General features: G+C 36.9%; 1 protein-coding gene across 6 annotated transcripts in view; it reads right to left on the reverse strand.

Moving 5' to 3' along the window:
- Positions 1-11,283: 11,283 nt before the first annotated feature.
- Positions 11,284-25,321, reverse strand: part of CHD1 (chromodomain helicase DNA binding protein 1) — a 48,716-nt gene continuing 34,678 nt past the window's right edge. For 4 of the 6 annotated variants that reach the window (XM_048931858.1, XM_048931860.1, XM_048931857.1 and 1 more), the window contains exons 25-37: positions 25,275-25,316; positions 23,823-23,953; positions 23,287-23,425; positions 22,414-22,564; positions 21,317-21,439; positions 20,841-20,978; positions 18,193-18,456; positions 17,637-17,777; positions 15,645-15,823; positions 13,794-13,890; positions 13,516-13,573; positions 12,507-12,717; positions 11,284-12,286 (exon numbers count right to left, since the gene is read on the reverse strand). In XM_048931858.1, the coding sequence (XP_048787815.1) occupies positions 11,923-12,286; positions 12,507-12,717; positions 13,516-13,573; positions 13,794-13,890; positions 15,645-15,823; positions 17,637-17,777; positions 18,193-18,456; positions 20,841-20,978; positions 21,317-21,439; positions 22,414-22,564; positions 23,287-23,425; positions 23,823-23,953; positions 25,275-25,316 (2,038 nt within the window). In that variant the 3' untranslated portion in view covers positions 11,284-11,922. The remainder of the gene's footprint in view (positions 12,287-12,506; positions 12,718-13,515; positions 13,574-13,793; positions 13,891-15,644; positions 15,824-17,636; positions 17,778-18,192; positions 18,457-20,840; positions 20,979-21,316; positions 21,440-22,413; positions 22,565-23,286; positions 23,426-23,822; positions 23,954-25,274; positions 25,317-25,321) is intronic. The other 2 variants (XM_048931861.1, XM_048931862.1) reach the window with 2 other exon arrangements.

The raw sequence follows: 25,321 nt of genomic DNA on the forward strand, positions 1-25,321 counted from the left end.
TCTGCAGGAAGCAACATGAGCTCTAAATGTGCTTATGTTAAGTGCCCATGAAAGACAGCTGTCATATCCGTAAGAACTTATTTTCAGTGTGATGGTCCACCACTGCAAGCTCTGCAGAAAGTAATACAGCTTGATCATCAGCAACGTAATGCAGCAGCTAGTAACCTATTACTAAAGTTTTGTCTTTAAAATGTTAGCTGATTACATGTATGTTAGTGGTTAATTCAAAAGATTACTTTAAGTCTCTTCTAGAGTATTCCTGACAAGAGTTTTAATCTTCTAATGTTTGCTAACAGAGCTCTTGGCAGCTGAGGATAGTTCTCTGTAGTTGTGGAGACTGGTAACTTCCCTTGGAAGCATGTCATGGAACTGAGCAGAGTAGCAAGTGCTTAATCCTTCATTTTGTATGTATGTATGGCTTCTGAAGGAGGCTGTCCTCACAAAGGGAAATTGTACGTTGAACTGACAGTCCAAACAGAAGTTCTCTTTTTTGTCTCAGATTTCACTTCCTGTAAAACCTGGCTGGGAGAGCAGTCTGTGCAGAGCACCAGTTAAATGGGATTCAGTCTGGGGGAATGCAGTGTGAGAGAACAATCCATCTTTCGTTCTTGTGGTCACGTTAGGGCCCTTCAGTATCCAAGCACATCACTTCATTTCCTTTGAAACTGGTACTTTCCTGCCAGAGAACAGCTCTCCACCTACTTAAGTCTTAGTCTTATCGATACTGTGCATTTGTTTTATGGATTTTGGGGATGTGGGAAGCGGCTATTTACTGAGATAACACCCTGAGTGAAGCAAGTAATGTTGCAAGTTTTACTCCATCTAATGAGTGTTTCTATTAGGGGATACATTTTGGAAAATAAACTAAATAAACATGTGGCTTTCCTCTCTTTCGTGAGAGCCGTTGCAGAGTTTCAAATTTTGCATTCATCACATGAGTATAGCTGAAATTTTGCAATGAAATTTTCACGCTTTGGGATATTTTAATTCCTGTATGTGTCTAGACTGGTACAAAGTGTTCTATCTTTCCCTATTCTGTCTGTTCCTTGTTCTACAACTATTAAAGACCGCTATCAATACAAAGCCTAGGTATGACTAGTAGTGACTCCTTTTTTTAATAGTATTCTCTGTTGTGGTTTGCAAGATTAAGTTTCTCTGTCATGATGCTAGTTCTTCTCTACTGTATTTAAAAAACAATTGAGGGTTACATGGGCCAATGTTGTTCATTAGATTTTATCATTCTTATTAATTAGGCTGTTTTCAGAGAAGCATAGCTGCAAATCAGGTACAGGTAAGCAATTAGATTTATGATGTTGGTAGAAAATGCTTCTGATCTGATTTAGAATTATTTTAATCTGACTACGTTTGTAAATTACGCTTCATTGAAATTAAAAGCTGCTCACTAGTAAATCAAATATGGACCACAAGATTGATTGCAGACTTTGGGTACACGAGGGGTCATCTTCAGACCTGGTAACTAGCTACAAGAAGGACATTTGCTACATGTGGAGTGACAGTAGTTACGATTACAGAAATTGATTACTGCAGTTCTGAGGCTTAATTCCCACTTTTTTTTTTCCTACACCATAACAGTAGAAAAATAACCCATTTTATGTGTAAAGTGTGAACGTTTTGTTGATTACAAATGAAGAAGGCAGTCACTGCCTGCAGGCGGCTGGTGTGTGAAGTGTCCGTACTGGAAACAGATTCACAGTGCAGCCTTCACAGCCTGCCTGCATGCAGTCTGTGCCTGTTATTAACCCACTAAAGCCTCTCAAGGAGCCTGCAATTGTGCCAGTGAGCAGGGTAAAATAATGCAGTTCTAGGGGTGCTGCCTGCACCCGAGCCAGTTTCCCATGTGGTTTGCCGGCCTAGTTTGCATGCAGCTATTTGCCCTGCTCACTCCTTGTGTTTGGCAGATGATGGTAAGAGTTGGCTAGCTCAAATTCACAGAATCATAGAATTGCTTGGATTGGAAGGAACTTTCGAGATCGTCTAGCTCCAAGGCCCTGCCATAGGCAGGGTTACCACCCACTAGGTCAAGCCTCTGCTGGAGCAGTTTCCATCTTTCACACCTTGATTGAGTGCTGGTGCCCCAATAGCCTGGAGCTATTCTCCAATATCATTCTGCTTTGCTACAAAGTGACAGCTTTATCCAGCAAGGCCTTGGGTGCCTTAGAGGAGGCGAAGGTGCAGGGAGCCATAGAGAGATTTCCCATAGTTCAGTGAATTTAGCATGTAGGCTTTCTTTGCACTTGGTGGAGCCAGAGGCACTTTGGCTGGCATGAAATTCATGGATGTCCATGGTAGAGGAGGAACCCAGGCATGAAGTTGAAATCAGAACAAAGGAATCCAGGCCTGGTGCATAAATTTCAGCTCCTACCCAGCTGTACATACTTCTGCTAGAGACAAACTAGCTGCGCAGGTCCTGCCCAGCACAACCTGAAGTGTGGTGATCACTTACAGTCACCCAAGTTGAGCTCCACTTCTGACGGCGATACATGAAAGCTGAAGATGTGCACTGGGCTGTGAGCTCCAGAGGAGGAGGGAACTCCAGCGTTACCAGTGCTTCCTGCTGACAGCTGGGAGCTGTGAATCCTGGCAGTCTGTGGCGAGGCGTCTCATGCTCAGTCATTGCCAGGCCTGGTGGGTCCTTTTTAGCCAAGGTTTCTGTATAGTGCTGCTGTATATTACATAAGAATAAACTTCTGATTTCAGCCATGCTGAATATCTAAACTGCCAGCAGCTAAATGGTAGTATATTGACCTCTGGTGGAGTACTTAATAGTAATAGAAGCTACCTAACAATCATGAATAAAATTTTCCCAGATAACAATTTTGGTATCTCTTTGGAGAATTTGCTTTCAGTTAGATTCTTAGCAAACCTGTGTGCACACGAAACTGCATGTATATAGAGCTCCTGCTTTGTATTTTGGCTCAGGACATCATTTTGCAGTGTTAGCTTTGTTTGATGTGTAGGCCCTCTATAACAATTAGGCTTTTCTCCATTTGGAACACAGAGCACATCTACTGCCAACCCTTTTCACCTCTGTTCCTTGTCTGCAGAGCAGGCATTCAGCCTGTCCTCATAAAGCAGGAGTACAATTTGTCCATTCTTCATTTATTTTACTCTCGCACATACCCTGAGCACGTGGCCTGGGGCATTGCTTTGGCCAGAACAGCTATCTGTCGTGCAGCATCCCTAACTCTGGGGGAAGCTCTGTCCTCTGCCTTTACCAGAGCTTTGTTCTGAGCTCTGAACATCACCTGTAGTGACATTTTAACACATATAATCAAAATCCTTCCTGACACAAAGTACCTCATCCTGTCAAGGAACCGGCAGAGCTGAGTTCTCCTTTCTCTTTTCAGCAATGCCTTCCCACCCCCAACAAATATAATTCAAACAATTGTAATTCAGTGCAGCCAACAAGAAAACACGTTGCTTTTCGCAGCAGGGTTAGCAAGGCTCTGTGTTCTCACTTTTCTACATTTGAAGATTTTCTACTTGGACTCTGAGCAGTTCAGCCTTCTGCATGTGGATCATGCCTATTCCATTCCTGGGGTTAAGTGAAGAAATATCCAGCTAAGGCCACAATGGGATATAAAAACCAAAAAAATTCAGATCTGGAAATCTAGTGGCAAATGATAATGCCTACAAGACTGAATCTTTAAGGAGGCAAATACAGGAGTGTTTGCCTCTTCTTGACATTTTCTTTGACACTCTTCCCACTTCTTGACATTTTAACCTTTCCTAAAAATGCAGATTTCAAACAACCTAGTCAGAAAGAGCTACAGTGACCTTGTTGTATTTGTTCATAATGATTACTTTACAATCTGAGCATTTTTTCGGTGGGAAAATAAAACTGAGACCTCACTTCACAGTCTAGAGAGATCTGAAACTAACTATGCAGCTGCCTCATTCCCAAGTTTTCAGTGCTGGCATTCATTATGGGAAGATGGGTCCCTTTTGGGACGCAGTGTGTATCTAGCATATGTCTTACATATGAATAGGTTTGAGGAAAATGCACAGACCCTGGGAAGCATGAAAATCCAAACTGAACTACTCATGAACTTAAAAATAAATGCAAAGGACCTTGTGGTTAATCAGCAAATGTTTAACATCTAATAGAGAATCAAGCATTCCCAATGCTATGGGATATGAAATCATCCACATTAGGATACTCTACTCAGGGTAGAGTACTCTTTGAAATTACTTATTGTTGACAGCCAGCTTAGAGAAATCAGTATTTCATATTTGCGCACGACTGCTCTTGTGAATGTCTGTAAGTAGATTTATTTCAGCCTTTGAGCTGTCATGGCCATGCAGTGTGACAACAGGAACTTGCTCCAAACTGTTGGGATGGCTTTCAGCTGAGAGGTTGTGCATGGTGTATGGCACATGCTTCCTCTAGTTGCCTCCAAGCATGTGGCAACAGGAGGGATGTTTCCATCCCCCATCAGGATGAAAAGTAGAACTCTGATTATCAAAATATATCACTAGCATATGAGAGGACTGAAGAGCAGAGTAGGGGTGAAAATAAAGCGTTCACTATAATCTGAAATGAGGTAATACAATAAAACGAAATGAAGCTTAGTAAATGGAACATCTGAGAAATTTGAAACACACAGGCAAAAATTTACAGTATCTGCAGCAGAGCTGATTTGTGGCCACGTATATGAGGGGTTGAAATGACCATGAAAAAATGAGGATAATCCATGTCCTTTCCAGACATGTTCCCTTTAATGAAGCTTGATGCAAGAGACTAAAGCTTCAACATGTGCCCTTAAGAAAAGTACAGCACCTTGTACTGAATTGACAGAGCAATTAATTTATTATAATTCAGAATATTTGGGGCAAATGGAGAGTACCCCACTGTCTAAGATTCCTACTCAATAAGCTAAAACCTGACAGCCCCTAACATAGCTGGTGGCACAGCCAACCTTTCTGTGCCACTATGTAGGAGACATAGAGTAACCACGGGCTCAGCACGGGCAGGAGAGACACCCCTCTATCTGCTGGGAAGCACCGTCCCATGAGCCTTACCCATGGCAGGGGTGGAAGCCTTTGAAAATACTCTCATCTAAAAATATTCTCACTTCAGTTTTGAATGCTTACTCTTTATTCATTGGAAATATTTCTTTAGCACATTGTAGCTCTGTGTCCATTTGTTTATCCTGCGGGATACTGCACTACAAACACATATATTAAGTATTTCATTTATGCATGGAAAAATAACTTCACTTACAGATAATGTAAGTGAATGTCAATCTAATAATTCCGATATATGGTCACAATTATGGAAATACTGGTTTTGTTTCTAATAATAATGTCTGTTTTGAGTTTTATAATTAAATAACAGTGTATTCTTTCTATCAAGAATATCTTTCTACAAATTACAAAAGTGATCTCTAAGAATTAATGAAATATTCAAAAATGAAAAGCAAATTGGATAATCTACAAGTAAATTAAATCTTTATGTTATATCACTTTCTGTTTAATTACTTTCTGTAATTGAAATGAGCCACTTTTCACACCTTCTCTCATTATATCCCCTAATTTATAACAGAGTACTAGATATTTTTTCTTTCTTTTTTTTTTTTCTTTTCTTACTTCCAGTCAAGATTATGGAATTTCTCTAGAATTTTAAAACGGCCATTGTTTTGACATTAACACTCACACTGAAGTATCTCTTTCCGTCTGTGTTTCCCTCCACTAAGATTAATGAATGACCAGATTCTAATTCGTCACAGAATCACAGAATTACAGGTGTTGGAAGGGACCTTATGAGATCATCGAGTCCAACCTCTCTGCTAAAGCCAGTACCCCACAATAGGCCACACAGGTAAGCCTCTGAACAGGTCTTGAATATCTCCATAGCAGGAGACTCCACAATGTCTCTGGGCAACATGTTCCAGTGCTGTATCATATAACCATTTTGTTTACTTAAAGACAAGCACTTATGGAATTGGCAGGAGGAAGTGAAGCCCTCAGATCCTGGCAGATGAAGGTAATTTTTTAGCCTTGCTTACTTTCATTCTGGAAAAAAAAGGAAACTGGAATATAACTCATCCTTCTAGATTTGATTCACTTTGGTGAGAATTATGATCTTCTGTTGGCAACCTTGTCAAACTGATCTCTTGCTTGTTTCACTCATGAAAGAGAATCCATCTACATTCTTCATTACAAGAAAAATATCCATAACACCAACATCTAATTTTTACTTTAAAAATTTGAGACACATGTCTTTATTTTACACTGGCACCCTCTTTGCCCATAGTGACAAAAAGAGAAGGAGCAGTTACAGTTCTAGGTGTTCTAGACCTGAAAGGCCTTAGACTTCTGGTAGCATTACTATGGATGCTCAGCACCAAGGTAGCAGTGTGCTCTGCTCAGTCAACCACATTTAACCATCCTAAAATTCACAATGCACAGCACTTAATTATGATGCCAATATGAACAGATGGTTTCACATAATATAATCTTGAGTATCTCAGATACTTTTAATGTGATATTAGGTAAAGTTACGTTTAAGAGAAAAATTGTTTGGTTAGCTTACAAATATCAGAGATTCAAAGTTATCATTGCTCCTCCATGCTGGTAAGGAAAGTTAAAGAGCCATTTCTTATGTTTGTTGTTTGCACTGTGGGTGCATTTGCCAGTCAGCATCAGGGTTAAATCCAGCAAAAACCAGAGGCTGATTTGAAGTTGCGAGAGAGAAGATTATTAACCAAATACTTCAGTTAATTCAGCAAATATTAAAATTATTGCAATTAAAACTCAGTTGAAGTCTTAGAATATAGCAATACTAAAGCCTCTTAGTTTCTTACATGTGAACAGATGTGGTTTCCGGAGGCCACCTCAGGCTGTTTGTTCTCAGAGAAGGGAGAGTTAAAAACTGAGCTTGCTGAAAAACCTGTGACAAACAGAATGCTTACCTTTAGCAAATTAATAATCCAAGCATGCTCCACGTTTATGAACTCAGATCTGTACACAGGGTACTAGCAGGACTAAGAGTTTTATCTTTTAAAGCCTCTTGGAGCCTTACCTCCGAGATTTTCGTAAGTTGTTAATAATTAATTAGGTGTTTTACAAACCACTTTTAGTGGAGCTTAAGAAACATGCTTTGACAACAGCTGCTCTGAGGATGACAACATTTTTATTTCAGCATTTCACCCATCATTAAGCTGCTCTGGCAGTCTCCTAAACTGCCAGAACCAGGGCTATTGTAACACACATAAACCTCTGCGCGTGCCCCCAAGCACTTTGGTATAACCAGTTCTAGCGGTTCTGCCAGCTCCTTCCTGACAGCTCAGGAGCAGACTTGCAGTGTACGTCAGCTGCTCTTGCTCACCTTCATTTTGGGTGACTTTGAGTCTGGCAGTTATTACAGTGAGCCCCCAGATTACCTTTATGAACTCAGGTCCAAACTCCTCCTTAACATGATGTGTTGCTCAACTTTGAATAACTTTTCCCTTGATAAGTCCTCCTTCCACTTTGAGTACATCCTCCATGCCTTCTGGAAGAGTTCTCTCTCTAAGAGCTTCCGGAATCCTCACCAAAATGAGAACTAATGCTTTCATTTCATAGCTGCATACAGACTTTGCAGCCAACCAGGAGTGAGGGCAGGTGCTGGCTTGCAGCAGAGACAGCAGCACATTCAAGAAGGGAAACTGTGGCGAGGCTGCACATGCAAGTGCGGTAGGTTGGAAGCCTTGGGGAAAGCTGGTGCTGTTTGCACTTAGTGACATAGGTACTAAAATGGAATAAGAGTGGGGGGTAGTAGTCACAGGAAAGGATCTCTGTCTTTGTCTCTGCCTGAGGCTGATAAAATGTGCCTTGAGGAACTTTGAGGGTGAAGCAGTGGGGTGGGAATTCGGGACAACCAGAGGAACCACCTGGGCTCGGTTTTGGGTGGTAGGGTCAGAGTGTCTGGTGATGTCTTGAGACACCATCTCCCCTGTGCCTCTGGGCTCAAGGATTGGTGCTCAGTGACCGACTCCGCTGCCCCTGGCAGCCTGTACACAGCTGTGGGAACACCATCCTTCCTGCAAAGCTCTCCCTTTTGTAGATGCAGAAATAGTACCTCTAGCTGTGAGGAGTCAGCTGCAGTGAATCACAGCTTTTGCAAATAGTTCCACCAATTTGCCCAGGTTGAGGGGTAATGCTTTTGGCAAGGAATCCTAAACACGAAAATATTTTGCATGGCCTTAGTCAATAGAGTGTATTTTCATTGGCTTTCCTTTGCAAACTTCACATAAAAACGCACTGTACTGTATGAAATGTTTACAAACCAATTCCAGAACAGAAGTGGTAGTACTGGGCTGGTTTTCTTGGTGGGAATGTGTCATTCCACAATTTGCCAGCCAGGACTGGCCCACAGCCCTTTCACTGCACATCTCTTTACTGGATGCTCTTCAAATGTGGTCTGGGATTGACCTATATGATGTATGAATTTCTGTGTCAAACTGTATGTGTCCTGCTGCCCTTTTCCCAAAGTGCTGCAGAGCGTTCTGTAACCATGTGGTGGGCAAACTGATCCATACCCTCTTTATATTCAACCATGCATAAGATAACACTCGCTGTCAGGAAATGCTCTAGGGTGATGGGTAAAATAAACATCCACTGACTGCCTACTGACATCTCCTTCTGTAGACATGATACAAGGGGTTGCATAGGAAAGCATCCAGGTGTCTTGAATTTCATCTCCAGAGAAAGAGACTGCACAGCCTATTCCCTTTGTCCTGTTGCTGTGTACCAGTGGAAAGAGCCTGATAAATCATAGTATGTACATGCGGATTTCTTTATCAGTTTCCATTAATAATGAAATTCTGAAGTAAGCTGAAAAACAGACACTTGAGCACTGATGACTCTTCTATTAAAAAACCCTCCTACAATACATACCATACTGAAAGTGAACAAATATCTAAGATAAAAATTTTATTCTGCTCATATATTTTTACATCAGCGCAATTCCCACTTGAAATATACCTTAAAAACTAAATGGTAAGGTTCATTTGTTGATGTTAGAGGATTGTACAGGGCCAAGACAAGCTGAGCAAGCTCTAAAAATAAGGTACGCAGCCATCATCACATTTACTTAGCCTAGGAAGCTGCCCTCTAGGTTGCTGTGCTGTCCTTGTCTCAAGCAGCAGTCAGGGATGCACACCCATCACGAAGTGTCATGTTCCTGCCACCCTTTTGTGGCTGGTGCTTGAAACCTCTGGGAGACCTCTAGCTGACAGCAGTGGAAGTCTTTCTCAGAAACCAGAAGCATTGGCTCAGACACTACAGAACCTGCAAAGAAGATCAAAATGTGCAAAACACAAGAACTGTGCACCAGTAAGTGATGCCAACAAAAGAGCAGACAAACTAATGGAAGCCAGTCACAGAATGCAGTTCTATCTTTAAAACTTAACAGCAGCGATGCATTTTTTATGTATTTTGTTGTTTGTTTTCACACTGATCACCAATCTACTATTGGGAATGCACATATATACACACTCTTAGGTGTAATGAGAAGGGTGGATTTTAAATACGTAACATAATTAAGATAGAAATTTGTCATGCATGGTAAATGGGACAACTGAATTTTTCTCAAGAGCCATACCAGGTGCCCCCCTTGCAGCCAAGAAAATTCTCACTTCCTAAAACGTATTACAGATGAGCAACTTAAAGATCTGAACCAAGAGTTTGTTATGAAATGCATACTTGAGAACTTAAAAATCCCTCAGACTTTTTGTAGAGAAAATCTTGGTACTTTGCAGTACCAGTGACCGTAGATTTTTTGTTACAAAACAAAGAACAGAACTGAGCACACGCAGAATAAATTGTAAAACGGCTTATTAGCAGAGGAGATGGTATTCTCCTAAGTACTAAGCTTTACACCATTAGCAGTGTTGTAAGTAACCGAGGCTCTCTTCATCAAGCCTCACACTGACAACTTCATCAGAACAAGCATGGGAAGACTTAAATTGCTGTGAATGTTGCTGTAAATCTGTAAGTAAGATCATATCGAAAGAGGCAAAGATCTTAACAATCAAAGCCACCAGTTAAGAATGTTCTTTCTTAGAGACCTGAGATACCTTTAATAAAAAGTCGCAGACTGACTCGCATTGAACACGAAAGATCACAGTGCCATAATACAGCTTCTCTGATAGTGAACCAGATTTAGTGGGACTGATCTCTGTATGCTCTATTGATAGATCAACGATTCTTGTTCACTTCTCAAGCAGCAATAATCACACAGTGATTTCAGATGCAAGATGTTCTAGATTTTCAGCAATGGCACAAATGTACATCCTTATTAGGCACCACTGCTAAACACTGCTTCAGCAATTAAACTTAGAAAAACTGCAAAACCTCACTTAACCTGGGAAGATAAAAGCTAAGACGCAAAGAACCATTAAATTACCAAGTTACAGCCTACAATAAATTAGCTTACACAGAATTAACCTAGCCAACCTAAACTGTGCTTACAGTGAGATCCTGACTCTCCATGACAGATTTCAGTTCTCTATCAATGCTTTCATACAAACCTGGTTAACTGGAAAAAGTGCTCAGCATCAACCACGCAATGTTGGGTTAGATATCTTCTCTAATTAGAATATAGTGTATTAAAATTTAGTACTTCAGAGTTAGAATTGATGAGAAGGTACGCTGTACAGCAAAACATAGCAGAAAACTACAAGAGCCCACATATCCTTTTAGTTAAATTTAATTTGTCAGATAGAAGTTATCTATGTACAATCAGTGTGCATTGTAACAATTCTGTTAATAAAGTCATTCAAATCTTCTAAAATATTAACTGGCTGCATAGCACATTTGACATTATTGCCCATGTTAAAGAGTGAAAACAAATGGATTTACAATAAATCTTGGCTGATCTGGGTTTTGAAGTGTTCAGGTACTGAACACTTCCTTCTTTAAACCAATGCACCTGAAAAGATTTCCAGAGCATAGTTTAGCTGGATATTTCTCACTGTTTCATTACAACAATCACAACACTGACAGCTTAGTAGAAAAACAAAACAAAAAAAAAAACAAAAACAACCAAAAACAGGTATCTAACGTATCCAATAAAAAAGGAGAACTAAATGGAATAAAATATTCCCTTTCCCCATTTTTACATTCTGATTTCATTGAGATATTTTTTTAAAACATGTAAGTATATCGACTTTGTGAAAAGAAGGCCTGAGTTGGTGGGGAAAGGAACAGCCAAAAAAAGCCTGAGAGGGGAAAAAAGCTCATTTAATTAATTTACAATAATTTACAGCCATTTGTTGGTTTTGTTGTGTTTTTTTTTTTTTTTAATTTTTTGTTGTTGTTGTTGTTTGTTTCATAAAAAGGCATTATAACTGATCACAAACAGGAGAAATCCTGGCTATTTTACAACTGTAGTTACAGAATTTAAATATTCAAGCTTGTGATGAAAAGCGGCAAGGTGGTCGCAGTGTACAATGTAAACAAGTAGCTTTGGAAAGTGAACAAAGTCCTTGAGAGTTCTCTACTAAGAAATAAAACAAAATAAATCCCCCATTCTTTCCTGAAACATAAGCACAGGTCAGTGTTTAAATGTTCGTTTACAAACATAATTTAATCTGTGTTCAGCCTAAAATCACTTTGACATGAAGAGTTTTATAGTAAGATCCAGTCTGAAAGGGGCAGTGTTGAGGTCCCTGTAAAAGTAAACATCTTCCATTTCTTAAAAAAAAGTGCTACAACATTTGCAGCACAGTGCAGCATAAACTTTAAATACAAAAATATTTTTCTTCTGTTGGGATAATAGACCTTGCATCCTGGAAAGAAGTAACAATACTGCTACTGATAGAATATCCAGTCCATATCTTTCAAGTCATGTAAGGCAATTACTGTGTTAGTTTACTGTATATGGCTAAAAGAAGGTCCAGAAAATGTCAGTCTTTGTTATGTCTTCCGGCTACTCCATGTATGTTCAGGTGTACTTTTGTGATCCGATGAGTGTTCAAATGGAGATCTGTGTCCTAGGGGAGACCTTGAACCATAAGGAGACCTCTGATCTAGTGGTGACCTCGGGCCACTACCAGAAGCTCTGTGGTCCATTTGCCAGTCTGAGTGGTATCTATAATCTCTGGAAGATTTGTGATGACCGTATTCTGAAGTGGAACGGTGGTCTGAGTGTATCCTGTGGTCTGAATGGGAGCGGTGATCTGAATGACCCCGGCTGTCTTTTAAGTTTCCTTCCAGGTTTGATCTGTGGTCTCTGCTCCTGTGGTCATCTAGCTTCCTATGTTTACTATCACTGTAGTATCTAAAAACCAAAAGATTTCATATTAGAGAAGTGCTACTGAACACACAGCAAAAACTACAATTATATCAGTTCAACAGCTCTACGTTAGAGATACATTGTCTTTGTAATTTTGCATTACTCAAAAAGATTTGGATACTCAAGCACTGGTGCTTGCTGCGTGCATATTACAAAAACAGGAAGAGAATTCTGAACAGGTTTTACAGTTGTTGCAGAAACTCACCTGTTGTCCTGTTTGTAGTGATCCCAGTCTCTGTGATCTTTTCCATTACTGAAGGCTGAATACGGCCTTTTCCTAGAGTCACTTTTCTTATAAGCATCTCCCTGATGCCTGTCTTTGTGATGATCATAGTACTGTGATAAATGTCTATCAGAAGAATAACTATCCCTGCTACTGTCATCGTGGTTTGTAGTCTCCTTCAGTCTTTCCACATCTGTTTAATAAAGCAGAGGTTATAAAGAAATCTCACACATTATAAATTATTTTCTTCACTCAATTAAAACAGCACTTCTATTGTTTGATTCAAAGCAATGTGAAAATGAAATTATAATTTGATAGATATGACCTAAATGGTTGCAAGACAAATGCATTACTGTGAATGAACAGAAAGAAACCCTAGAGGTAAGCAGGATGCAAACCAGAAATGTAGATATATAGGGCTCAGGAACTGAGCTTTTTGGTCTTAGAAACTGAATGGAGAGTTGAAGAATGATCCACATAATCAGTGAGTAGTGCCTTTGGTAGATTAGGTTTAGAATCGTATCAACTTCCTCTCTAAGGAGGGAAGGGCCTAATGGAAAGAAAACATTTTACATGCACAAGTAGTTAATGAAAGACTTTTACTAGCATTCCTATAATACGTTGATTTTAAATCCACAATAACACATGTGTTTCTTGTGTAATATTTTGCAACAGTGCAAGTATGGAAACAGAAAAAAAATCAGTGTAACTATCAGCACTAAAAGACATCCCATATAACTAATTAAAAACTATGACCTTAAAACATAACTCTCTTTCTCTGCCACATCTATGGTGACATTACAACAGCTACAAATATGCAGAGAGTTTCTATGAAATTTACAGCTTTTAAGTAGACATCTCTACCACCCCAAAACTAAGTACAAAAAGTAGGCTTCCAATTTTTTTTAAAAGGATAGTCAAGTAACTTGCTTCTACACCCATTACAAGCTTAAGCTACATTCAGCATGAGCATATACTTAAGATTTCTTACCTGGATTTCTGATTACATGTGTATTCACATTGCTGCTAATGTTTTGGTCATTATGCTGCTAAAAGAGACAAGTACATAAACTCATTGGTAAGTCAGAAAGTTAATGTGAATTCTTTCAGAAAAGATCCTAACAAAAGGGACTGCATTACTACAGACACAAAGTAATTACTTGAGTTACATGGGATTTTCTGTGTTCCTGCGTATGCTTTAAATCTAATTTAAGTGCTTAACACTAAAAAAAATATGCTTGTATATTTAGAGAGGGTTTAAAATATTACCTGAGACTCTTGGCGCTTTTTGATTGCATGTTTGTAGAGTTTGTGCAGCTTTCTGGCATCAAATTCTGTAAACTTGGAGACAAAAATCCACAAATTTCTGAGGAAGAAGAAAGGAGAAGTTATAAGTCTATGCATTCAGCTACCTTCTATTATGCAAAAGACTGTGGGTTTAACTGAAATCAATTCAACAACACAAAAGACACTGAAATCCGCTACAGAGTACTACCTACCTGCACAGCAAGAATTTAAGCATTTGATGAGTGAATTGCTGCAACAACTTGTCGTATTTATCATCATTACTTCAGAGAACCAAGTGTGTGAAATGAAGTAGTAATAACACTTGTGTTAATAAAATAGTTTGTGTAACTGCTTACAAATATTGCCTTCAGTTTATGTATGGCTTGTCCAAGATTGTTTGAAATCTAACAAAATTTGAGTATTTATAACTCAGTAATTAAAATTTAAGTAAACACAGTATGTGAGGGAAAATTCTTCCAGAACTGAAGTTTCTTCCAGTGTATGACATTTGATTTACAGCTTATTTCCTGAAAATATCATAGAAATCTTCCACAGAATTCTAGAGCCTGGTCAAAGCTTTTGAAATCAAACAAGAAATCTGAGAATGAACAGAAGCAGCACAGGAATAACTTCAAACCTAATTTGTTCTACAAAGGAAGTAAGAAGACTAACTGAGGTCTTTTGCTGTTGAGTTGCCAAAGCCCTGAAGAAAAAGTTTGCATCCATGATTACGGATAAATAAACTGAAGTCTAAAATTCTTTTAGTCAAGTTTACTGGTAGAATGCTTAAAAGAGACCACATAATCCTGGTGCTCAAAAACATCTGAAGTGCAGGCTCAGGAAGCAACAGTCTGCTCCTCACTGTCACTATTTAAGCATTACAGTTTCGGTCTAGAGGTTTGCAAAGGTAGATAACAAGTCAGTGGTGAGCCTAAAGATACTTGTGTAACTCTGAAATGAAGATTATGTGTCTTTACAGTATTTACCAAAACCAGCTGGAATACATATTTTAACAGTCTAGAAATGGTACTGTAGCATTATTGTGAATAATAGTTCTATTGTGTCTTTCCATTTAAAGAAATTTATGTTTATCAGGATGCAAGACATGAATCTTGTTTATATATTTTGGACCATGTTAATAATTTGAAATAAACCAAGCAAAAACAGATGAAGCAACAGTCTGCAAGGGAATTATAGAACTTAAATAGCTTGCATATGGAAATGCGGGATATATGTTCGAACTTAAATGACTGAAACGTACATTAAGACAGAATGAACTCAAACTGCATTAAGAACTGAACAGTGCAATATGCTTACAAAAATAGATTTTTTTTAAAAAATGTCACCTAACAATGCATAAAAGCACTTAAAGTCCCTTCATTTTGAAATATAGAAGTATGACTTTTTAAATCAAGTCATTCGATTTAGAGTACATTTAAAAAAGAAGAAAGTATTCTGCATATCAAAATCAATGCAAATTTTCAGCATACCCATTTGAATTGCCTATTTTTAGTGCCAATAAAAAAATCCGCTAAGTTGAAATAAAAAGATCCTTGAAGATAATAACTCTTTCCCACTGTTAAAAGGGTGTAAAAAACAGTTATTTATTGTCCTAAGAAGTGAGATGACTCCATCTACTGGATAAAACACATTGCTATGCAATATGAGAAAGTCCATTACTAATCATTTTTTGGAATCCTTATTTAAAACGGCAGAAAGATACAAGAAATAATGAACGACAAACAAGAGAAATAATTAAACATTTCACAGTTTAGTACAAACAATTAGAGATTTTCCTTTTTAAAAAAGAAAAACAATGCAGAAAAAACTTACTTCCTCCACTGTTTTATTTGCTCTGGATTTGTGTACTCCTTCAGGCATTCTGTAATGTGATCCCCAATTTTGATTAGACACTGTCTAGTATGTTCCAGCTGCTCCCTTTCAGAAAGGCCCTTCTCTGGTCTATCCAGCTGTTTCAGTGCTGCTTTGACAGGCCTCATTCTTTCTTTGCACTGTAAAATGGGGAAAAAAAAAACCAAAAACATGACCCACCCATTACTCTGATATTTATACAGGCAAAGGCAGTATAGTTACAAGCCAACTGAAACACAAGACTCTGCTAAGAGATCTTAAAATTTAGTTTTACTACAGGTTTCCACTGGAAGAAGTTGAATTTTAAACTCAGTTGGAAATTGTACTCCTATATAAAAGCAAGACATGATTTACAATAAGGATATTCAGGATTTAAGAAAATAATACTTCAGTCTAAAGGATTTTCGAGGGAGAAAGAGTTATTACAACTAGCTTTGATAATATTTGCTACAAAATTCAGCACAAGTATTTAGGACAAGGCCTATTTTCAGCAACTTAAAAGCTAAAAACTGAATTTCAAGATTAAGTGTGAGAGCATTCAGCATATTTCAAAATGATGTTTTTGTGATTATTTGCCATTTAGTAGAGGATGCTTTCCTTCTCTGAGAAGATTTTAAGCCTAACCATTATGCAGATATTAGCAGAATCTGAGCTACTCAGAGTAAAGCTGTCTTCCATATGTGTAGGCAAGTAACAACACCGATGGCAGCAATGATACATTTTATATGTGCTTTGTTGAATTTCTGTACTTTAATTCAACTGTTTTAAGAATAAATGCTCATGAAGCAGCCAGTGTGATTTAAATATACTTGCTCAGAAATTCCATATAATAACAATGGCATTGTAAAAAGATGAAATGCATATTCTGCTTGCCATGTAAGTCAAACCAACTAAGCCTCAACAACCTGCAGCAGCAATTGATATTTGAAAATGTAGTTAAACATGCTAGCTAGTTGGTATCTGACCATCGCATAAGAAAAAAAATGCAGTTCAGAAATAAGAGCCTGGCCAAAAAATATTATTCCATGCACAAATACCAGAATTGTTCTCTGCAAGGACAAATGTCACAACTGCAGAACCAGACTTTATTTATTTATTTAAAAATAAAAGGGAGGAGAGGGCATTGAAGAATACCACCATCACTTTGTCAAAATCTTGAGAAAAGAGAAGTCGTGGAGCCCCACCCCTGGAAGAGTTCAAGGAGAGTTTCACTGCTAGTTCGTGTCACTAAATAATTAAGCAGCTGTACAACACATTGACCTAGCCACAGCTTGAACTAGTTTTTACCAAACAGCTTACAGAGTTCACTGCTGAAGTGCAGAAGTGATAAAAAAAAAATATAAACTGTACGCAGAAATCAAGTGGTTTTCAGTCACATACCCCAATCCACCTGAATCACTGGAGATGCATCCTGGGAATCATAAATGAGTAAATTGCAATATTTAATTAAAAAACTTATATAGACCTCTGACAGGCAGACTGATGAGAATCTAATTTGCATGCTGCAGTCTAACACTACCATAGATCAAATAAACCTGTCTGGCAGAAACAGGAAACTGTTGACATCTGTACGATAAAACATCTACAGCAGAAGAGTTCATGATTGCTCAAAGTACCCTTCCAAAGCCTGTTTATTAACTTCTGCTCTTGAACAAGTAGAATATCTAAGTTTTTACTGAGGATAGATTTCTTCAGCATACTGACCACTAGATAAGAAAGATGAGAAAACTGTAATGCCTAAATGCAAAAAGCAATAGTATAAAACTGCTGACCTGAATACAGAAGAAACTTCAATATAATGTCAGTGACATTCACTGGCCTAACAGTTTACTAGCAAGAGATCTCTCTGCTACTGTGATTAATAATGCTGTATATAACATTACAATAATATCAGAACTGTGTCAATTTAGAATATCTAGAAAAGCACAAAGGTATCATTAAAAAGGGACTTACCACACTAAATGTCTTCTGATCCAGTTCTTCAGATTCTTCCGAGATAGGAACTGGTTCGCTGGTTGCAGTAATATGAACTGGAGTATCCAGTAATGGAATTTTTTTACATTTTTCTTTATTTTCAGATTTGATCTCATTTACCTAAGAGCAAAATATGAAAATGTTTAAGTGTACTTAGGGTGTGAAATTATCCTGTAGTGTATGAAAACGATGACAACTACTGCATTCTCTCTGGCAATAAAACTATGCTTACTTTCAGTGATGACACATTTAACTTTCTCTGTAGGATGGAAAACCAGAATGGAAGAGGAATAAGAGTCTCTTGCATCCACTTGTGTTCTCAATCCATATAAGTCATGTATAATTAAAGAAGTAATTTCCTATTTCATATGCCTGTCCTCATAGTTGCAAGTCGTAAAAGCAAAACTTCAAATAATGTAAAAGATTTCAATGAAAGGACAACTGATTGGATCCAAAATATCTTTTCAACTCAAAATAATTCACAAAAACCTAGTTGCCTTTTCTAGTGCTGTATAAGATAAGTAAACCTAGTTACCTTCTCTTCCTTTACTTCTTTTTCTTTCTGTGTGGATTCTTTTACTTTGTTTTCTCTCTTTTCTTTATTATCTTTTTCTTTTAATTCTTTCTTATCCTCTTTTTCTTTTTTCTCCCTTTTCAAATCCCTTTTATTTTCCTTCTCTTTTGTCTCTCTTTTTTCTTCAGCTTCCTTCTTTATACCAATATCTGGCTCAGGCTTTTCTTCATTTTCTTTTTCTGTTTTTATTTTTTTATGTAGATGTTTCACTGAAACAATCTCATCCTGCAATATGCAAGCATATATGTCACATCAAACTGTGTTCCTACCTATAAAAGTTTCATAATCATCAGATTAAAACATACTTTTTATCTGTGCATTTCCTTTTTGACATAGATTTAATAACTATCAAGTAGAAATGGATGCAGCTGTAAAGAAAAATGAGGACTACTCTTCATTTCCTTGATGTGACACAAAATAAGTACTGATTTGACAATGGTAATGAGTGGTGAGAAATTACCTCCATTTAATTTTTGTATGCCCAAAGAATTCTGCTCCTGTAAAAGATAATTGAGCTCGAAGCTAAAAACTGTAGGGAAACAGATTCGCAAATCTGAGCAGATTGTTCAGGACACTCAATTTAAGGAATATTAGAAGTTCTAGTTAGTACTGTCCCAGTAACTTTTTACTGCTTCCACATTAAACATTCACAGAGAGAATCCCAAATTCCTTCTTTTTTCCTGAACTGTTCTGTTGGTTTTTTTTAAAAGTTCAAATACAAAGTCATACTTACAGATTGTCTGATGTGGCCTAATTAGTTACTTCATGATGAAATAAATGCCCTATCATTGGTGTAACATTTACTTAAGAAGTCAGAGATGGATGCTCATGTCTTTTCAGACATGGAAGAATACTACAATAGTAAGTAATAAATGTAGTATGTACAGATGCAAGAATCATCATCATTATCTCTGAACTGATCTGAAATACAGATTGGGCAAGAAAATACCGAACTTTTTGCAGAAAAGTAAATACAAGGACACCTAACAAATGAATCGAAAAGTTATTTAGATTAGACATCAAGTAGGCAGTCCAATCAGGACTTCAGTACTTAGATACCATGGAAACTTTCTCGCAAGAATCCAATGACTACAAATGTTTCCTGAACGCTTAAAGAATTTTTGACTACAGAGCTTTAAATATTCACAAAATAAGGAAGTTAAGTAGCTAGAGCCAAATGTTTAGGTGTTTAAAGAGTACCTGAGTCTTTTTTTTTTTTTTTCCAGAAGTACTACCATTTGTCTGTGCTCAGAAGTATTCAAGTGTTGCATAATCATTATTAAATGTATGAGAGAGGAGAAGACATTTTAGTTATTCTCCTAAACCGCAACAAGTCAACAAACAGACTAGCAATGTCTTCTGTTAAGAGTGGACTCTCATAACAGATTAAGTCTGACACTCATTCTTTCAAGTAGTTTTAAATTATAATTTACATAGTTTTATGATTCGGCTGCCAATATCAATTTTACTTTGTGGTGACAACACACACAGTTCTAAGCCTTACATTCTAAATAAACTATTCAAGTTATTGTATCTATAAAAACAAACCAGTCTACATAGAAAGGCTTGTTTGTTGGTAGTTTGTTACTGTCTTTACCTATTCTTCATAAAAGAATCTAAATAACGTACAGGAAGGCTTCAGTTAAAAATGACTTATTTATTTATTTTTTTTTTTACATAACTGTATCATAAACTGTATCATAATTCTTCTCTGGCCTAATCAATTTCAAGTACACACCTACTGCAGGGAACCAGCTTTAGCAGAGGGGTTGAACTAGATTATCTCCAGTGGTCCATTCCAACCTCTACCCTTCTGTGATATATATTTGCATTAGTATTTTATTCTTTGCAGAGAGAATTGATAATTACAGAGGTACGTCATAGTTTAAAATGATTATGAAAGATACTTCCATTTAGGTTATCTAAACCAAGTAGGAAGGATTTTAGTTAATGATTTGCATTTAATTACTTAAATTTATTTCATAATCATAAACATCGGTGTGACATGATATTAAATGTTACCTATGTTGTTCTCTCCAGTGGTTTTGGCTTTGTAATAAATATATTAAAAAGATCTAACAAAGCAGAACCTTATGAAATACATCTGAAGTAACACAAGATTAAGTAGCCTTTTCAGATAATGAAAGTCGTGACATAACCTGGAACTTACACATGCACATTTCAAAACATCATTTATTGATGCTGCTGCTTCTAAATGAATTTGATTTTTTTTCCCCTGTGCCTGAACAAAAACATATATCTGAAGAATCAGTATTAGTAGTAACAACACACTAGCCAGAGACTGCAGTTTTATATTTGCACTTTAATTAGATTTACACTTCTAGCAGATACAATGCTCTAGGTATTTAAATAACATTGAAATTAAACAATGTTATTTTTCATAAGACCACAAAAATTATTTTATAATATAATTTGGAAAACTTGTCATAATTCTTTACTGGTATATTCTTAAATTCCATGTGATTGTACTGATTAACAACAGCAGCCATAGGAAGAAGAGGCCATTCAGGTACTCTGTTTTTACTAGGTCAAACAGAAAATAAAATATGAACTGCTACTAACATCTTCAAAATATGAAAGATATTTACCTTGTTATCCTCCTCATCATCATCTTCATCAGTTTTTTCTGAGGGTTGTGGTGAAGAATCACTTTTTATTTCTTCTTTTATTTTTGAAGCCTTTATCTTATTCTTCTTACTTCTTGTCTTCCTTCTCTTGGAATTGCCCTGAATGCAAATCAGTACTTTTACTACATCAGACAAGTACCTTCTCACCATAATTGCAGAATTACATCAAACAGAATTTTAATCTTATTTATTGCAATTATCAATCATCACTTTCCTCTGTACTGTAGACAAAGCACAGAGCAACAGCAGAGAATACAAACAAGTAAGATAGACAACATACAAGATATAGTTGCAATTCATTTACTATGTTCATCTCTTGTAGCATGATTACAAACACTACAAAAAGTAAAAACAAGAACTAAAAAATAAGAAAGTTCTACTGACAACCCCCTAAGTGTATTACTTTGTCTTGCATATGAATGCCAAATTTTACTTACTGCACCAGCAAGCCTTTGTGCTTCCTTCCTTGCAAGGTCTTTATTCAGTAATTTAATGAGGTAGTCTGCACGTGTCTGTAGCTGCTTTGCCTGGGGTTTCTTATCTGGATCATCAGGTAAAATCTAAGGAGAACATTGGTAGTATGAATTGTGAATATGCATTATCAAATTTTCAGATATGCTAGCTTAGAGCACTCAGAACAAAAAATCTTCATAAAAGATGGTGAATCCTACCACTTCAACTATGTCAAGCAAATATGTCAGCATGCTTAAAAGCCATAGGAGAATTTCTTAAATGTTTTCATTTCTCTCTAATCACAGCCAATACAAAGGCTTCGAAATTCCTCACAGAGTTCAGAACAAACTGAAACTACCCTCAGATTTCTGTTTCCGTTTTCATTATTTACCTAAGAAATTCTGTGCTTCTCTACCAGTCACACACAGAACTCTTGTCTCTGCCTCATGCACTTTCTAAATGCAAAACTCATTATTACAGGATACAAAAAGCATAGATGTGTGGTTTCATAAAACAAAAACAATAATGGAAGGCAGAAGTAGAAATCATTATTAAACAAACTTAGATGCAAACCTTGCTCCTTGAATTCCAAAGCTACCGGTTGTTTGCAACAGCCCAGTTTTTTCCTAAATCTATTGTGCACTACTGCCAAGCAACAACTCAAATACTGCAGTCTGATGATGGCTATTTTTATGCCACGATGAAAAGTTTCAACTGAAGAATGTTGGGATTAATAGTGGCAAAGAAACCAACCAAAATATCTATCTAGTACAAGCTCCTTCCCCAAAAGCTCAAGAACAAGGCAAATACAATAAAAACATCTAAAATAGCAAAAGACAGAAAGAATTCAAATGAAAAAAGCCCAAACACACAGAAATAAGGAAGCATAGGAAGGCATGCGTCAGTTGAATACTGAAGTCTTAAAATCTAATAACATACCAAAATACAGAAATGTAGAAGTACTACAGACATGCAAAATCTTAGCAATTTCAGTTGCCAAAAAATAAACACTTTTTGTAGTTGTTATTAATGTTATTCATAAACAAAAGAAGTCCTTGATGAAATGCTGTAGATGACATACCTTCTGTGTTAAGCTGAGATCTGGATCCATTTTTATCATTTCCCAGCTGCCATAGCCATATTCATAGATGCCTACTAACAGATTGGAATCATCTTCTTTACCCCAATCTATATCAAAGTGAGCAGCCTTGGTGTGGCATGGGATGACATATCTAGTGGAAATAAATTAGATAAATAAGGGATTTTTACCACTGGAATGTAGGAAGTGAGAGGGAAACACATTAAGAACAGAAAAAATATACCTATTTACACCACTAAGATATTGTTATATTCAGGAAATCAATCTGTGTATCTACCGTATTTCTTTAACATTTTCATAAAATATTTATTTAAATCAGCATTGAAATACGTTTTCAAGCTGATCAAGATTACAGTGTGAAGAACAAATACATCAGTTTGTGGCTCTGGGTTATACCACAGTTAGCTAACCGTGAAGAAAAGCATAAAACATCATCAAGTGTAACTGCTGACTAAATATATGGATAATCTAAGAACAGCGATGCATAAAGCCAAAGCAGTTCTGAGTGATAACAACTACCATCAGTTACCATCTGCTGCAGTTTGACAGACACTATTTTCCCTCAAGCAGTGATGACACAACAGTTACTCAGCAAGCAAGACTTCTAGTCTGGATTACTATGAAAACCAAACACAGTCCTCAGTGAATGCAGTTCACAAACCAAAGCTGGTTCTGACTTGTGAAGTGAATGAAGAAAGAAAGAAAAATATGGAGTAGGTTGCTGCAGCAGCCAGTCCCTATAGGGAATGGAGGTAGAACACCATCGCAGCACACTCTGAGTTACAGTTGTCTGAATAAAGCAGATGAAGTCCAATTATTTTTTACATGACAACTTCCTTTACAAAAAGAAATTACCTTTTCCTTTCTTCTGGATCTGAAGGAATGGATTTGTGCAGGGGTGCCAGCTCTTCTTCGTGAGAGATGACGAGTTTTGCATTCACCTGCACTCCTGAGATTCGAAATGTTGGGCCTTTAACCTTCCCCAGTCTACCTCCTAAAAACAAATGACGAGAGTATTAATATGTTAGCTGTTATATGCATTTTATGGAAAGACACAGAAAACAAGCAAGTTTGCCGCTATAGATGTAAGAAATTATTTTTTCTTAACTAAATGGTCCAATTAAGTTCCAGATGCTCAGTCTGTCAAAGAGTAAGAAATTAATTCTAAATCTCACAGTACTGTAAAAATATACTGTGTACCACAATGACACTTCACACACAGAAATGAAAAAATTATTTTCTCACCATACCATTTTTAAAAATCATTCATGCTAACATTTATATTTGTATTTTCCCCTAACACAACTATTGGCATGATCACACTGCAAAAATAATTTAGACTTCTTGACACTTCTTATTTTGCATCACATGCACATCCAAACACACTGTACCTGCTCTTTCTTGTCCAGATGAATTGTCCTTTAAAGCCTTAATGCATCCATTATGTACAAGCTCACCCAAACGTCTAAGGTCAGTCTCAGATTTATCAACTAGCTCAGCATCTCTAGCTACAGCATCTAACCTGTAATAAAAAAATTAACACTATTATAGCTCTGTCACTTCAGTAATTGTGAATGACTCCTTCAGTTTTTGACACTTGCTAACTTGTGTACAATTATGATCTGTGAAGTTAAAAAAAAGCTAAAGAAAAGAATACAGGAATTACAACAATCACACATACAAGTGATTCAGGTATTGGAGGACAGGTATCAGATAACAAGAACTAAAAAGGACTATCGTTTTTAGCTCTAGTACTGTACATTAAAAAAAAAAAAAAAAAAGATTGCAAATAATAGCCTCATGTAGACTTCAAAGATTTTTAAGGAAAAGAAATATCTTATTTTCAGCTGGGATGGAACTACTTTCTTCAAAGTGTCTAATATAACACTACGTATTGGTTTTAGAAGAAAATCAATGTTGATAACAGACCTATGTTTATATACTTGTCGCTAAGCAGTGTTGTACAGAGCTGAGGCAATCTGCAGTGAAGGAGGTAGGAAGGAACAGTAGTAGGGCAGCTGGCTGCAATTGGCCAAAGGGATATTCCACACTGTATGATAACAAGAGTAAGGACCTCTGAAGGGGCTGTGAGTTTAACTTGCTCTCTTCTGCTGCACGGAAGGGGCCAGCTGGGAATTGGATGGGGAATGGTAGGCAACTGCTTGTGCATCATTTATTATATTTATTAAAATAATTAATAATTATATAAATAATAATTGTAATTAATTATAATAACGATAAATAATTAATTAACATTTTATTAATTTTATTACAACATATATAGAGTCGTAACTATAACTTTCGTTTCTCTTATTAAATACTTATTTTATCCCACGAGTGGGTTTTTTTTTTTCCTTTTTATTTATTTATTTTTATCCCTCCCGCATGAGAGATTAAAAAAGGAGTGTGGTGCTGAGAAGCCAGTTGGGTTGAACCATGACAATAAGGATGGCAGATTTTTCTCAAAACAATGGAATAATGCAAAAAATTTAAAACTGAGTTGGAAAAGTAACTTTGACAATCACACTAGATAAATCAGCAGGTTTTCAACAGGCTAGCAAACACGACAGCTGGACGCTTATAACCAAAGAAGCTTAAACAAAGGAATAGGTAAAATACAAAGAAAAAGAGCAAGCAGTCCTGCAAAACTGAAAGGTTTCTAGTGTAGCTATCTGAACACATATCACAGAAGGGACAACATTAAGCCAAAATTGTACTATAGTCAAGTTACAAGACTATGCACATCATTTTCTCCCTAGTCTAAGGTTTCTTGGTATATTGTTTCTTGTTTTTATGCAAACGAGGTTCCAAGTTGCTATACAATTTTAATTAAATAAGCTTACCTTTCCAGAGGGCCACCAAATTTCTTGTAACTCTTGATAAACCTAGT

The sequence above is a fragment of the Lagopus muta genome, chromosome Z, assembly GCF_023343835.1.
Source record: "Lagopus muta isolate bLagMut1 chromosome Z, bLagMut1 primary, whole genome shotgun sequence".
In the NCBI taxonomy this organism is placed as follows: domain Eukaryota; kingdom Metazoa; phylum Chordata; class Aves; order Galliformes; family Phasianidae; genus Lagopus; species Lagopus muta.